Source organism: Panicum virgatum, chromosome 2N, assembly GCF_016808335.1.
Source record: "Panicum virgatum strain AP13 chromosome 2N, P.virgatum_v5, whole genome shotgun sequence".
Lineage (NCBI taxonomy): Eukaryota > Viridiplantae > Streptophyta > Magnoliopsida > Poales > Poaceae > Panicum > Panicum virgatum.
In genome coordinates this window covers 41,839,203-41,855,478 of record NC_053146.1, presented here as the reverse complement: position 1 = coordinate 41,855,478, position 16,276 = coordinate 41,839,203, and the positions used below count along the sequence as shown (strand labels likewise).

Genomic DNA, 16,276 nt, shown 5'->3' with positions numbered 1-16,276 from the left:
TTGTGTTTCATCTAAACAGACCCTGAGTAGAGTTGCATTTTTTTGGACAAATTTTGAACTTTACAATTGCATCTATTTCTGAACAGAGGGAGTAAAATTGTATTTATTTTGGGACTGAGAGAGTAACTTTAACCAATGGTAATGTATGGTAATGTAGCTCCAGTACTGGTTACGAAAATGCACCCGGAGTTTACCTTAAACGGATTTTTCTAATTCCAGATCCCATCATTCCTTAGACGGGAAAACAATAATACAACAAGCGCGAAAGAACGGCAGAGCCATCCCATCAAACTGTTGCCACCACCCATAAACCTCAGCAGCCCATCAAGCCCTTCCATCTGTCGTGGTAAAACTAGGTTCACGGCGACGAGGACGAGGGCTCGGCGTCGGCGCCGGCGCCGTCGGCCCAGCGCTTGACGAGCTGCAGCAGGATCTCGTTCCACGTGTCGATGGGCCCGGGCAGGCACCAGTGCACGCAGTCGTTGGGCACGCGCTCCCTCGCGCCGCCGGCGAACGGGAACGGGTGCATGTACGCGCCCGGGTGCCCGTCCGCGCGCAGCGCCGCCATCCGCGTCACCCGCAGCGCCTCCACCGTGACGCCCGCCCCGCGCGCCCTCGCGTCCGCGGCCGCCGCCGCGGCCTCCTCCGCCTCGGCGCGCAGCATCTCGCCGTCCATGTACCCCACCTCCCGCTCCCCGGGCGCGTACGGCTCCGTGCGCGCGCACGCGGCCGGGCTGTCCCAGTCCCCCTCGAAGTGCGCCGGCGAGAACGTCGTCAGCACGGCCAGCTTCGGGCGGCGCTCACGCTGTCGCTGCTGGGCCCGGGCGCCGCGGAGGACGACCTCGCGGAGCGCGCCGCGGACGGCGAGGCGGAACGCGCCGAAGAAGCCCGACTCCGTGCGGTTGGGCTCCGGGCAGTGGTGGCACCCGACCACGGCGCCGCGGTCGTAGAACATGGCCGGGTGCAGGAACCAGTGCCCCGCGGACAGCACCACCACGTCGACGCCAGGGATCTCCGCCGCCCACCGCTCGTCGGGCTGGTCCAGGAAGAGCCGGTTGTGGTCCAGCCCCGCCGCTCCCCCCTTGGCCTTCTCCGTGCCGTTCACCAGGAACGGGGACCAGAACACGGACACCGTGGCGTCGTGCGACGGGAACGCCCACCGCCGGAACTTGCGGAGCTCGTCGCCGTCCCCGTCCCCGTCGCCGCCGCCCGCGCCGCGAACGAGGTGCGCCGGGAACGCCGAGCTGAGCAGGCAGACGAGGGACTCGCACTGGTTCCGCGCCAGGGAGTCGCCCACGAAGGCGACGTGGCGGCCGCGGACGAGGCGCAGGAAGTCGGCCGGGTCGAAGGGCGGGAGCGCGCACCCGCGCGGCCGCCACCGCCAGCGGAGGTACCCCGAGTCGGGCCGGCCGTGGGCCTCGCAGTTCTGCCCGGCCTTGATCGTCCCGCCGCAGCTCGTCCCGTTGTACAGCGCCGCCGCCGCGCTCCGCACCCACGCCCCATCCGAGTAGTCGCACCGCGGCGCCGCGCGCGTCCTTTTGGCCCCCGCGGCGACTTTGGGCCCCCGCGGCGACTTTGGGCCCCCGCGGCGGTGATGGGGAGGAGGAGGTAGCGGCGGCGGCGGCGGCGGCGGCGGCGGTCTGATGGGCAGGAGAAGGGAGGGAGACGAGGTAGTGGAGGAGGGCGAGCGGGATGAGGGCGTAGAGCGCGAAAGTGACGATCCGCTTGGCGAGGAGGGGTCGCGGGAGGGACGAGGTGCTGGAATGGTGGCGGGGAGTGGAGGCGCCCATGGGACGGGATCGAGGATCCGGGATCGATCCAGCTCCACCCTGGGTGAGAGTGACGAGAGTTGCGATGAGGGCTGAAATGGCCACCAAATGGGGAAGTAGCTGTTCAGGATTTCAGGTTAGAGCCGAGGGTCGGCGATCTGGTCATTAAAAAAAAAGTGGTTTCATTTGGGAAGAGGAAATGGGCGGTAGTTGGAGTTTTAGTGGACAGGATCAAGGGGCAATTGCCATGTACTCCCTCCTTCCCTGTTTATAAGGCATACACGTATATCAAGATTCAAACATTGTCATCTTTGACCAATAATTTGACTATTAAATTTTTATTTTTATAATGCAAATTTCATATGATTGGATTCATAATCAAATATATTTTACAATGATTATAAGTTTATAATCAAAAGTGATATAATATATGATAAATAAATGGTCAAAGTGTTGTTTAGAAGACCGTGTCATGTTCCACCATGCCTTATAAACGGGGAAGGAGGGAGTAGATTACCAACGGGTTGCCTTACAGATGGACCAACTAGCGTGTACAATGGCCTAATGGGTTGATTAAGTTGCCTTACTAATAAAATATTAGTCATTTTATTTTTTTTAAGTTACTATGCATCTAGATATATAAAATAATTTAGGACGAAGGTAGCAGATCGTTTGTTCCAATACAATGTGGCAAAATTTATGGGAGATAATTGTTTGAAAAAAAAGATATGTGGGAGATACAACAATACATGATGATTAAATCGAGAGCTAAGCTCCCAAAATAGGTGCACATGCCATTCAACCCAATGCGGATCTATTAAACCTAGCGGCTCGTGCCCATAGGAAATGAATGGATCGGATGAACGCATCTTATTGAGATTTGGGTGGGGAAAGAAACGTAATTTGAGGACTAATTGCAGCAATGTTCTTCTCCTTCCCCCTCTATCTTCTTCCTTCCACAACTCCACCCTCTTCTTCCTTCCACAGCTCGGGCATGAGTGCCCCTGCCCCGACTTGGCCCGCCCGCCTCCACCACAGCCAGAACCCTAAAGTTGCCCTCCTACCATCCCGAGTGCCTGGACGGCCTGCCTCCCCTGAGCCCCTTCTCTTCTAAGCCTGTCGTGAAAGCAACCAGGATTTGGTAAGCGTTCTCACCTCCCGCAGGAGGCAGCGTGCTATATTTATATGAGCAAAGAAGAGCCCTTGGCGTGGCTTACAACAACTCTAGATTGGTTCGGTACAAATATCTATACAAGAGTTTGTTACATCTACAATCTATCTCTAGTATCCGAATAACCTCAGGTTGTCACCACAAACAAATATGTCAAAGGACATTTGCCTAATGTATTCTCTAACACCCCTCCTCAATCACAACTTACACAAGTTGAGATTGTGTCGAAAATCTTCAAGCTTCCGAACTGACAGAGCTTTGGTCAGACCATCTGCCAACTGATCATTTGTCGAGATAAACTGTATCTTAAGGAGCTTTTGTACCACTCATTCCCGAACAAAATGATAGTCGATCTCTATATGTTTTGTGCATGCATGGAAGACATGATTTTGTGATAGATATGTAGCACCAATATTGTCACACCAAAGCTATGCTTGCGACGGACATGACACCTGCAGTTCTCGGAGCAGTGCTTGTACCCAGATTACTTCAGCTGTAGCGTTTGCCATGGCCTTGTATTCAGCTTCTGTACTCGACCTGGCCACTGTGGCTTGTTTACGTGCACTCCAAGAGACTAAATTAGAGCCCAAATAAATAGCAAAGCCACTTGTAGACCTCCGATCATCTATAGATCCTGCCCATTCGGCATCTGAAAATGCACTGACACACATAGAGGAAGATTTGCTGAACTTGATTCCTACATCAAGCGTATGCTTTACATACCTCAAGATTCGCTTCACAGCTGTCCAATGTTGAGTTGTTGGAGAATGTAAAAACTGACACACCTTGTTAACCGGGAACGAAAGATCAGGATGTCAACGTAAGATATTGCAATGCTCCCACGACACTCCTATATTTCGTTGAGTCTTCAGACCCAAGAGGTTCTCCTTGTTCCATAAATAATTTTTCAGAGATTGACAATGGTGTACTAACTGGTTTACAGTTTGTCATACCAACTCTCTCAAGGATATCCATCACATACTTGTTCTGTGACAGGACTATCCCTTCTTCTTTTTTCTTGACTTCTATTCCAAGAAAGTAATGCAGCTCTCCCAAATCTTTGAGAGCAAATTCAGACTTCAGACCAGCAAGAAGTAGTGGAATAGCTTCTTTTACTGAGCTCACAACAATGATGTCATCGACATATATGAGTAGATATATAGTCACACTATCTTTGATGTAGAAGAACAATGAGGTATCTGCCTTTGATGCCTTGAAGCCAAGCTGTAGAAGCTTCTGACTCAACCGAAAATACCAAGCTCTTGGCGCATGTTTCAAACCACACAGTGCTTTGTCCAACTTGCACACATAACTCGGCTTGGACTTGTCTTCATACCCAGGCGGTTGCTTCATAAACACTTCTTCCTCCAGAACACCGTGAAGAAACGCGTTCTGCACATCTAGCTGTCGGAGATGCCATCCTCTTGTCACTGTTATTGATAGAACTACTCGAATAGTCGCAGCTTTGACCACCGGACTAAAAGTATCTTCATAATCTATTCCATATCGTTGCTTGAATCCTTTCGCCACAAGCCGAGTCCCATCTGACTTCTTCTTAATTTTATACACCCACTTGCAATCAATGAGATTTCTACCTGAATTGGGAGGAACTAAGTGACATGTCTTGTTCCTCATAAGTGCATCAAATTCACTATCCATAGCTCCCTTTCAATTCTTATCTTCTAGTGCTCCCTGTAGATGTTCAGGTTCACCCGAAACTATTAGGCATCCATACCTTATTATGCCATCAGTGTAGGTCTTGGGTTTTCGAATTCCCCTTTGAAGCCTTGTAACAGGTCTAGCAATCTGTTGCTCTTGCACTGGCGCAACTGCAGAAGATCCTGAGCCATCCACATTTGGTTCTGCAACAAATGGTGCATTCACCTGATTTGTAGAAGTTGGCGCAGAGAATGATCCCGACACAGGTGGCGTGGCGTCTCCAGGTTCATTGTTTGGCACCGCTGCTGCTCCCGAGAGTGATCTGTCTGCTGATCCCAAGGCTGGTGCAAATGGGACAGGCGAAACATTCCCTAGGCTAGCTGGCAGATCCTCCTTGCTTGCCGTGCCATCACCAAGGCCTGCATCAGATATGATTTCACGCTGCAAAATATTATCACATTCAATTGAATTTTCACCATTAGTTTCTGAAATACCAGGAGTATTAGGCAGAGTATTAGACGTGTGATCAAATGTTTCCCCTGGATGATTAATACTGCTGGAGTTCAGAAGGGAAGAAGGGAGCAGAAGAATTTGTGAACGGAGAAGAGCACCAGCGTTTGGATGAAGTTTTGAAAAAGGAAACACTTGTTCATCAAACATAACATCCCTTGATATGTAAACTCGTCCATTGGACACATCCAAACACTTGAAGCCTTTGTGTAGCACACTATAGCCAATAAACATGCATTGTTTTGATCGGAACTGCAGTTTCCGAGTGTTATAGAGCCGGAGATTTGGCCAACACGCACATCCAAAAACACGAAGGGATTTGTAGTCAAGTTGTTGATCAAGGAGGCTGTAAGCATCTAGGCCCTCAAGGTATCTTTCGGTGATTAATGACAACCATTATTGTGACTAATGAGTTTGTGCAGCTTAATAGATCATTATCGCTCATTTGGTCATATGTCAAAAGAGGCCCCTCAATTTCATTATCCAAAAAGGCGATCTCGGTTTTCAACTCATATGTATGTCAAGACTAAGGATCTTTCTAGTCCTAAGTGTCATAAGGTTGAGAAGGACACTTAGATTAGTATAGGTTTTATAGTTTTGTAGTGATCGCACTATTAAGAGGGGTTAAGGCCAAGTAACTTGAGTATGGATATGGTCAATCAAAAATGGATGCACACTATGGTCACTCAGGTTCCAAGAAGTTCAAATAAGTGGTTCTCAACTTATATGTCAAGAATATTTGGATTTCATTCAAGACTCAAATCAGAAAAGGCAAAATCAGAAAAAGTCTTTAACACCGGTTTAACCGACGCTTACAAAATTCTATACGTCGGTTAAACGAAGTCAGCAGAGTCTGGACAAGTCAATACACCGGTTAAACCGACGTGTTTGAATTTAACGTCGGTCCATTAGTCCAGAGTTGGTTTTTCCAGAGTATTTCAAGTTCTATACACCGGTTAAACCGACGCTGTTTGAAATGAGACGTCGGTGCAATTGACCAGTGAGATGGTTTTCCAGGGATTTCAGAAGTTGTACTCACCGGTTAAACCGACGATAGGTTTGAGTTAACGTCGGTGCAGTTGTCCAGAGACTTGGTTTTTCAGTTGATCAGTGGACAACTACACTCACCGGTTAAACCGATGATACGTCGGTTAATCTGCCCAAGTTGTAACGGCTAGTTTTCAGATTGGGCAGTTTACATTCATCGGTTAACCGACACTGACTATTGGAGGTACGTCGGATTAACCGGCGCTACGCAGTTTTCTGGCAGCTTTTTCTCCAACGGCTCTATCCGTGTGAGCTGCCTATATATACTCCTCCAATGGGTCATTTTGCTACTCTTGACACCAGGCAACATCCATACACTTATACAATAGTCAAGAGCCACCTTGAGCTTCATCTTCCATCAAATTGATCATTCAATCATTCAAGAAGCAAGGCTAAGGATTTGAGTAGAGAGAAGCTTGTGTGCATCCGTTCTTGGTGATCGGTTCTTGCTCAAGTGAAGGCCCTAGCTTGTTACTCTCGGTGATTGGCATCACCTAGGCGATCTTGGTGATCGGGGTGTTTCTCGCGGAGCTTGCCAAGGATTGTGGGAGCCCGGAGAAGAAGATTGTACGTGGCTTGATCTCCACCACGCCGGGATGGTGAACAGAGACTCTTAGTGAGCGCCCTCGTCTCGGTGACTTGGGAGGTGACAAGACTCTTTGTGAGTATCACAACGTGAATTATGGGTGTGTGCCAACACATCGATACCACGGGAAAAAAATCCGGTCGTCTCTTGTCCACTCTCTTTATTCAAGCATTTTCTTTTATGCAATTTATTCATGTGCTTGACTTAGAGATCATAACTTAGCTCTACCTTGCTAGGCTTTACTTCTCTTTCTATCTCTCTTAGCTTGTGTAGGTAGCTTAGTTATCCGGTTGGTGAATTGGTGCCTTACTAGCATTGCATAGGTTAAGGTTGCTTTATTGTGTTTTAGAAATTGAAAAAGGCCCAATTCACCCCCCCTCTTGGTCCATCGATCCTTTCAATTGGTATCAGAGTCTCGTTGCTCATTTGGATCATTAGGCTTCACCGCCTAGAGCTATGGCCAAGATGGGTGGTTCGCCTCCTCACTTCGAGGGCAAGAACTTTGCTTATTGGAAAGTTCGCATGGCCGCATACCTTGATGCGATTGCCCCCGAAGTGTGGTTGGCAACAAAGACCGGATTCACCGGAACTCCCACCTCGGAACAAAGACAATTAAAATGGAATGCCAAGGCGAGAAATGCAATTTTCGAAGCCATTAGTGAGGAAGTCTTTGTTAGAGTTAATGGCATGGACTTAGCAAGTGATATTTGGAAGGAGCTCATTGAAATTCATGAAGGCTCCACTAAAGTTCGTGAGCAAAAATATCACTTGTTTAGAGCTAAGTATGATTCCTTTAAAATGCTAGCTCATGAAAATTGCAATGATATGTATTCTCGCTTGAATGTCATTGTCAAGGACATTAATGCACTTGAAATATCCAAAATTGACAGTGGCTCCATCAATCGCAAGATTCTCATGCTCCTCCCGAAGCCCAAGTACAACATCATCAATGCAATGCTTCAAAAGAAGAATCTTGACTCAATGGAAGTGGGAGAACTTGTGGGCGAAATTCGCGCTCATGAAATGGGTATCCTTGGTATGTCCGAAGAGCCAACTTCAAGCAAATCAATTGCTCTAAAGACCAAGGCAAATAAATCCCGCAAGCTCAAGATGATCAAGCAAGAATCAAGCTCAAGCAATGAAGAAGATGATCATCATGAAAGCTCATCCGATGTTGAAGATGATGGAGAACTTGCTCTCATGATGAGAAAGTTCACACGCTTGAATAACAAGATCAATAAGAAGGGTTTTAACTTTGACTCTAAAAGAGGAATGTTCCGGCCAATGGATGTCAAGAACAAAATTTGCTACAATTGTGGAGAAAAAGGTCACATCCGTCCAAATTGCCCCAAGCCGGACAAAAGAGACAAGGATAACGAGAGCAAGCATCGCCATGATTCAAGCGATGATGAAGAAGAAGAAAGGAAGAACAGAAACAAGAAACTTGGGAAGAAAAAGAGTCATGACAAGAAGACCAAGCTCTTCCCAAAGAAAAAGGGCAACACCAAGAGAAGCTTCTTGGTAGAAAAACAAGAATGGGTGACCGATGTCTCATCAAGCGAAGAGTCAAGCGATGAGGAAGAAGATATCGTCACCATCGCCCTCACAAATGAAGAACCATCGCTACCTCCATCTCCAATGTGCCTCATGGCCAAAGGTAACTCTAAGGTATGTGAGAGTGAAGATGATAGTGATGATGAGCTTGACCCTAATGAGTTTGCTAACCTCATTAATGAGTATACATCCGTTATCAAGAGGGAAAATGGCAAAGTCAAGGTTCTTGAGAGCACTCGTGCCAAGTTAGAGCTTGCCCACTCCGATTTGCTTAGCAAGTACAATGACTTGCTCAAAAAGCACAATGAGTCACTTGTACTTGCTAAGCAAGTTGAAGAGAGCCACAAAAAGCTTAAACAAGAGCATAGGGAGTTGGCTCACAAGTATCAAGAACTTGAATTTGCCTATGAAGCAATTGACCCAAGTCTTGAGAACTTTGCTCATGAAACTATTGAGAAGGTCAATGCTTCTACTTCATGTGATGACCTACTCATTAATGCAAATGTTACTAATGTTTTGCCCAAGCTTGTACCTTCTAGGGAAAAGGAATTGATGGATCAAGTGGCAAGCCTCAAGAGTAGTGTGGAGAATCTCTCAAGAGGAGAATACATCCACAAGGAGATTCTCTTCAACAATGCCCGTGACTATGGCAAGAGAGGTCTTGGTTCATTTCCGGAGCCAAACATAGCTACTACTCCTTCTCCGGAGATCAAGACTAGCTTCATCAAGGAAGTTGGTTCATATTGTCAACATTGCCAAGTCACCGGGCACCACACTAGGGAGTGCACTTTACCATCACGCTCTCTTCCCACTTTACCTAAGAATTACTCATCAATGTTTCAAAATAACCATTTTCTTTTGAGTACAGTGAAGGGCAAGGTGAAGGCCAAATTCATTGGCAAAATTGCTAAGGAGTCAAAGAAGAAGCTCCCCAAGCAACTTTGGGTTCCAAAAGCTCTTGTCACACATGTGCAAGGCCCAAAGCTTGTTTGGGTTCCTAAAACTCAAAAGTGAATTCTCATGTGTGTAGGTGAACTACAAAGCCGGTGGAAAACATTGGGTACTTGATAGCAGTTGCTCTCAACACATGACCGGCAATGATAGCATGTTCACCTCTCTTGAAGACCCCGGCGATCATGAACATGTCACCTATGGTGATAACTCAAGGGGAAAAGCTTTAGGTTTGGGTAGAATAACAATTTCTAAAGATTTATCTATTTCTAATGTCTTGTTTGTAGAAGCACTAAGTTTTAATCTTATTTCTATTGCTCAATTGTGTGATCTTGGACTAACGTGTACCTTTGACAAGAATGGTGTTGTAGTAACTCATGAAAAAGACAAGTCATTGGTATTCACGGGGTTTAGGCATGGCAACATTTACTTGGTGGATTTCTCTTCAAAGAAAACAAGCACCATGACATGCCTCTTCACCAAGTCGTCTCTTGGGTGGCTTTGGCATAGAAGAATTGCTCATATTGGCATGAGCAACCTCAAGAAGGCCCACAAGAGAGGGATGATCACCGGCTTGAAGGACGTTACCTTTGACAAAAATAAGTTATGCAAAGCATGTCAAGCCGGGAAGCAAGTTGTAACACATCATCCCATCAAGACGATGTTGTCTACCTCCAAGCCGCTCGAGCTACTTCATATGGATCTCTTTGGTCCAACTACATACAAGAGCATTGGTGGTAACCTCTATTGCCTAGTAATCGTTGATGATTTTTCACGTTACACTTGGGTCATGTTTCTAGGCGATAAGGGTGAAACTCCGGAAATCTTCAAGACTTTTGCAAGAAGAGCTCAAAGGGAGTACAACTCCCCAATTGTAAAGATCTGGAGTGACAACGGCACCGAGTTCAAGAATACGAAGATTGAAGAATGGTGCGATGAAGAGGGCATCAAGCATGAGTTCTCCGCCACCTACACGCCTCAACAAAATGGAGTGGTGGAAAAAAAGAACAAGACACTCATCACTCTAGCAAGAGCAATGTTGGATGATTATGGCACGTCCGAGAAGTTTTGGGCGGAAGGAATCAATACGGCGTGTCATGCATCCAACCGAGTGTATCCCCACCGACTCCTCAAGAAAACTCCATATGAGCTCATCACCGGGAAGAAACCAAATATATCCTACTTTCGAGTCTTTGGTTGCAAATGCTTCATCTATAAGAAGAAAAGGCTCGGTAAGTTTGAAAGTAGATGTGATGAGGGTTTCTTTCTTGGTTATGCATCAAACTCCAAAGCATATAGAGTATTCAATCAAACCTCCGGGTTAGTTGAAAAAACATGTGATGTGGAGTTTGATGAAAAAACCTCGGTAAGAGGAGGTTGTTGGCTATAAAAATGTAGGTGATGAGGAGATTGACGAAGCTTTGAAGAAGATGTCCATTGGGGATATCAAGCCGGAAGAGGTGCATGAAGGCAATGATCAAGGGGGATGACCTTCCTCATCTACACCAAGCACCTCCGTGGCACCCCAAGTGGATGAAGATCAAGACAAAGATGATACACAACCTCAAGAAGATGTGCCAATGCCAACACCCCAAGTCCAAGAACAAGAAGAGCAAAGTGTTCCACCACAAGCACAAGTCACCCACGATCCACCCCAACAAGCATCCACGCAAGCACCGCTAGTGAAGCATGGTCGCATCTCCAAGGATCATCCAATTGGTCAAATCATTGTTAGTCCTTCCAAGGGAGTAAGAACTCGCTCCAAGCATGCTTCATTTTGCGAATATTACTCGTTTGTTTCTTGTATTGAACCCACTAGCATAGAGGAAGCGCTTGAGGACTCGGATTGGGTGATGGCCATGCAAGAAGAATTGAACAACTTCACCCGCAATGAAGTTTGGGTCCTCGAAGCTCCTCCGAAAGACAAGAACATAATCGGCACCAAGTGGGTCTTTCGAAACAAGCAAGATGAACATGGGGTGGTGATACGCAACAAAGCAAGACTTGTGGCAAAAGGGTTTTCTCAAGTCGAAGGTTTGGATTTTGGCGAAACTTTTGCTCCGGTCGCAAGACTTGAAGCTATACGCATCCTTCTTGCTTACTCTTCACATCATAATATTAAGTTATATCAAATGGATGTGAAAAGTGCATTCTTAAATGGCGTAATTAACGAACTTGTTTATGTTGAGCAACCTCCCGGTTTGAAGATCCGAGGAATCCTAATCATGTTTATAGATTGCACAAGGCACTCTATGGACTCAAACAAGCTCCAAGGGCTTGGTATGAGAGGCTTCGTGACTTTCTAATCATGCAAGGCTTCAAGATCGGGAGGGTGGACACCACTTTGTTCACAAAAGACGTCAACGGGGATCTTTTCATTTGTCAAATTTATGTTGACGATATTATCTTTGGCTCAACTAACGATTCACTAAGCCATGAGTTTGCTACCATGATGTCTAGGGAATTCGAGATGTCCTTGATTGGCGAATTGACATTCTTCCTTGGTTTTCAAGTCAAACAAATGAAGGAAGGGACATTCATCCATCAAGAAAAGTATACTAAAGATATCTTGAAGAAGTTCAAGATGGATGAGTGCAAGCCAATCAAGACACCCATGGCAACCAATGGGCATCTTGACTTGGATGTGGACGGTAAATCGGTTGATCAATCCCTATATCGTTCTATGATAGGGTCTCTGCTTTACCTTACCGCATCTAGGCCCGATATAATGTTTAGTGTGTGCTTGTGTGCCCGCTTTCAAGCTAACCCAAAGGAATCACACCTCTCGGCTGTGAATAGGATCCTTCGGTATCTCAAGCACACCCCAAGCATAGGCTTGTGGTACCCCAAAGGCGCTAGCTTAGATCTCTTGGGATACTCGGATTCGGATTTTGCCGGAAGCCGTGTGGATCGCAAGAGTACCTCCGGGGGTTGCCACTTGCTTGGGCATTCTCTAGTTTCTTGGTCGAGTAAGAAGCAAAATTCCGTGGCTTTGTCCACCGCGGAAGCGGAATATATAGCGGCCGGTGCATGTTGTGCCCAAATCCTATATATGAAGCAAACCCTTTTGGACTTTGGTGTGAAACTAGATAGGATCCCACTTCTTTGTGACAATGAAAGTGCCGTAAAGATTGCCAAGAATCCGGTTCAACACTCTCGCACAAAGCACATTGATATTCGCCATCACTTCTCGCGGAGCTTGCCAAGGATTGTGGGAGCCCGGAGAAGAAGATTGTACGTGGCTTGATCTCCACCACGCCAGGATGGTGAACGGAGACTCTTAGTGAGCGCCCTCGTCTCGGTGACTTGGGAGGTGACAAGACTCTTTGTGAGTGTCACAACGTGGATTAGGGGTGTGTGCCAACACATCGATACCACGGGAAAAAATCCGGTCGTCTCTTGTCCACTCTCTTTATTCAAGGATTTTTCTTTCATGCAATTTATTCATGTGCTTGACTTAGAGATCATAACTTAGCTCTACCTTGCTAGGCTTTACTTCTCTTTCTATCTCTCTTAGCTTGTGTAGGTAGCTTAGTTATCCGGTTGGTGAATTGGTGTCTTACTAGCATTGCATAGGTTAAGGTTGCTTTATTGTGTTTTAGAAATTAAAAAAGGCCCAATTCACCCCCCCTCTTGGTCCATCGATCCTTTCAGAGGCGCTCAAGAGGGGTTGAGAAATCAATGACTTTGCTAGGAATGCGATTTATAAGATATGTTGCAGTGAGAAAAGCTTCATCCCAAAACTTCAAGGGCATAGAAGCTTGAGCTAGAAGGGTAAGGCCAATTTCAACAATATGGCGATGCTTTCTCTCAGCTGTTTCATTCTGTTGATGAGCATGGGGACAGGACACCCGATGCGTGATGCCTATTTTTGAGAAGAAGGAGTTAAGCTTTTCATATTCTCCTCCCCAATCGGATTGAACGGCTATAATTTTTCGATTGAAGCGGCGTTCAACAAGAGTTTGGAACTCCTGAAATTTGGAAATCACTTCTGATTTTTGTTTCAACAAATAAATCCACACAAATTTACTATAGTCATCAATAAAACTGACATAATACTTGTATCTGCCAACTGAATCTGCGGCAGGACCCCATACATCAGAGTATATAAGATCTAGAGGAGCAGAAGACAAGCTATCAGATTTTGGATATGGGAGTTGATGACTTTTGCCTTGTTGACACGCATCACACACTGACTTACTACTAGACTCTATGAGACAAGGCAAGTTATTCTTGCTAACAACTTGTTGAACGATAACAGAAGACGGGTGTCCTAAACGATTATGCCAAACAACTGAGGAGGGGGATTTTTGGATGCCGTAGACATGTTTGGTTGGCTTGATTGGTGCACATGGAAATGGATAGAGCCCTCCCTTACATCTGCCGTGCAGCAAAGTTTGCTTCGTCGCTTGATCTTTGACAAGAAAATAATTTGGATGAAACTCAAGGTAAGCTTGGTTATCAGAAGTAAAGCGATGAACTGAGACCAGATTTTTCTTGGCATCAGGAACGTGCAGAATATTTTTAAGATGTAGATCATGAGAGTTGGAGGGAAAAACACTATGACCGACATGACTAATACTCATACCTGCTCCATTGGCGGTGTGAATCTGATCATTGCCGGTGTACTTCTCCTTCATCTGTAGTTGACCGAGGTTGCTGGTGACATGATCTGTAGCTCCAGTATACGTGTACCAGTTTGTATCTACACCATATGATGCAGTAGCAGCAGCAACAAGCCTCTCATCCGGCACATAATCTTCATCGAAACGATGCCAACATTCAGCTGCTGTGTGGTTGGGTTTGAAACACACCTGACATTTGGGGCCGGTGTTGGATCGTGTACCACCATTATTGGATCTGCCATGACCACAAGTGTTGTTTTTGCCTCGACCACCAGATCCTCGGCCTCCACTGTTGCTTCTTCCTTTGCCTCGTTAGTTTCCACTACCACGACCTCTGCGATACGCAGAGTTTGCAGAGGGTTGGGATCCCCCTTGGAACATGTTGAGGCGTTGTTCAAAACTCTAAAGCTGAACGAGTAGCTCGTTCACTGTGATGGCCTCCAATCTTGCCAAGACAGCAGAGACAACAGGATTATACTCCATGTCATCTATCCCAGTCAGGATGTAGTGTACCAGTTCTTCTTCATCCAGCGCCTTGCCTGCAGATGCCATCTCATCTCCAAGCGCCTTCATCTTGCTAACATACTCAGCCACGGACGTGGCTCCCTTCTTTGCTGTTGCAAGCGCAATACGGGTATTAACAGCCCGTGCGCGAGTCTGGGAAGCATATATCTCCTCCAGAGTACTCCAAACTTGTGCTGCAGTCTTCGTTGTCGCCACCTGCGCAAGCACATCCTTGGACATGGATGAGAGCAGATAGCTCATGAGTTGCTGATCACGCGTCACCCATGTGGTGTACGCCGGATTTGGAGTCAGGATGGGCTTGCCATCCTTGTCCTTCTCTTCATTGTGTGTGGGCGGAGCTTGGACCGTCCCATCAAGATATCCCTCAAGCTGTGCAGCATGCACAGCAGGGAGAACTTGCACCTTCCATAGAAGGTAGTTGGTCTTCGTAAGTTTCTCCGTCATCGGAAGCCCAATGGGAGTCAGCGCAGAGAAACTTGATGCAGAGGAACTTGACATGTCTAGATGTATTGAGGAGATCTAGCTCTGATTACCATGAAAGCAACCAGGATTTAGTAAGCGTTCTCACCTCCTGTAGGAGGCCGCATGTGTATATTTATATGAGCCAAGAAGAGCCCTTGGCGTGGCTTACAACAACTCTAGATTGGTTCGGTACAAATATCTATACAAGAGTTTGTTACATCTACAATCTATCTCTAGTATCCGAACTAACCTTAGGTTGTCACCACAAACAAATATGTCAAAGGACATTTGCCTAATGTATTCTCTAGCACGTCGGAGTTGGGGAAGAGACGGCCACGGACACCTCCGACCGTCGTTGCCTCGCGCCCGCTGCCATCTCGACCTCCACTTGCGGGTGGCGGCTCCGCTCACTGCGGCCTCGACGCCCGCGCCGTCCACACCCCTACAAGCAATTAATTAACTAAATGGCTATACTTAAATTAAACAGAATACCTAACCTGCGCCAAGATTTCGAAAAATAGGTGTACAATAATGCATGGAGATTAAATTGAGCGTTAAGCTCCATAAAATATGTGTACATGACATTCAACCAAACACGACGTCTTTAGGCAACAAACCTTAAGCAAGAGCGAGACATTACGAACAGTTATGCATGATTTTTTTTCTTGCACGTCGTCGCCTTATTAATCCAGAAGATAAATTATTGTACCGTTTGATGAACACCGCAAACTTTTATTGACTTGATTTCATTTGTCTAATACTCTAGATCTGTTTTCTCTAGTGTCATGTATACAGAGATTAAAAAGGATGAGCAGATACGTGCACACCATAAAACACGAGCAAAGCCAACTGAAAAACAAAAGAACTGGGATCCAATCAACTGGCAACGGCAGGTTTGCAGCCGTCCTGCGCAATATGTACCAGACGTGTCTTTATTGCTTCAGATGGAATAATGCTCAATCGCAGAAAAAAAATGTAATAATGCTGCTGGGCACCACGGCGGGGTTCCGCAGTTTATTTATAGGCTCGGTTTAGTTTTCAAAATTTTTTCTACGGTACCATAACATCGAATCTTCCGACACGTGCATAAAACATTAAATATAATTGAAAAAAAAAATTAATTATATAGTTTAACTGTAAATGACGAGATGAGTTTTTTAAACTTAATTAGTCTATGATTAGATATTAATTATCAAATAACAACAAAAGTGATACAGTATCCAAATCTAAAATTTTTCAAAAAATAAACACAGCCGAGCTCGTGGCCGGGAGCGTCGCGTCGTGGCCCCCACTTCTGTGCAGAAATTGATCGACCGGCCGCACGTTCTTGCGCCGCGCCGGCCGCTGCGTGCCGGGCCGGCGCACCGACAGGGCGACAGGCGTCAGCCGCACAGGCACACAGTGGACAGGGCACAGC

The 16,276-nt window shown here is 46.4% G+C and overlaps 1 protein-coding gene across 1 annotated transcript; it reads right to left on the bottom strand.

Annotated features, from left to right (window-relative positions):
- Positions 1–189: 189 nt before the first annotated feature.
- On the bottom strand, positions 190–1,997 carry LOC120660533 (protein ALTERED XYLOGLUCAN 4-like). Its single transcript, XM_039939097.1, has 2 exons — positions 1,660–1,997; positions 190–1,622 (listed from the first exon to the last, which is right to left on the bottom strand). Exons 1-2 carry the CDS (start codon positions 1,788–1,790, stop codon positions 359–361), a joined length of 1,395 nt encoding a protein of 464 aa, XP_039795031.1. The 5' UTR covers positions 1,791–1,997; the 3' UTR covers positions 190–358.
- Between the last annotated feature and the right edge of the window lie 14,279 nt (positions 1,998–16,276).

Coding starts and splice junctions, on each gene's coding strand:
- LOC120660533 (XM_039939097.1), bottom strand. CDS start 1,790: ATGGGCGCCTCCACTCCCCGCCACCATTCCAGCACCTCGTCCCTCCCG. Junction 1,623..1,659: donor CTCCACTACCTCGTCTCCCT/CCCTTCTCCTGC, acceptor GCCGCCGCCGCC/GCCGCCGCCGCTACCTCCTC.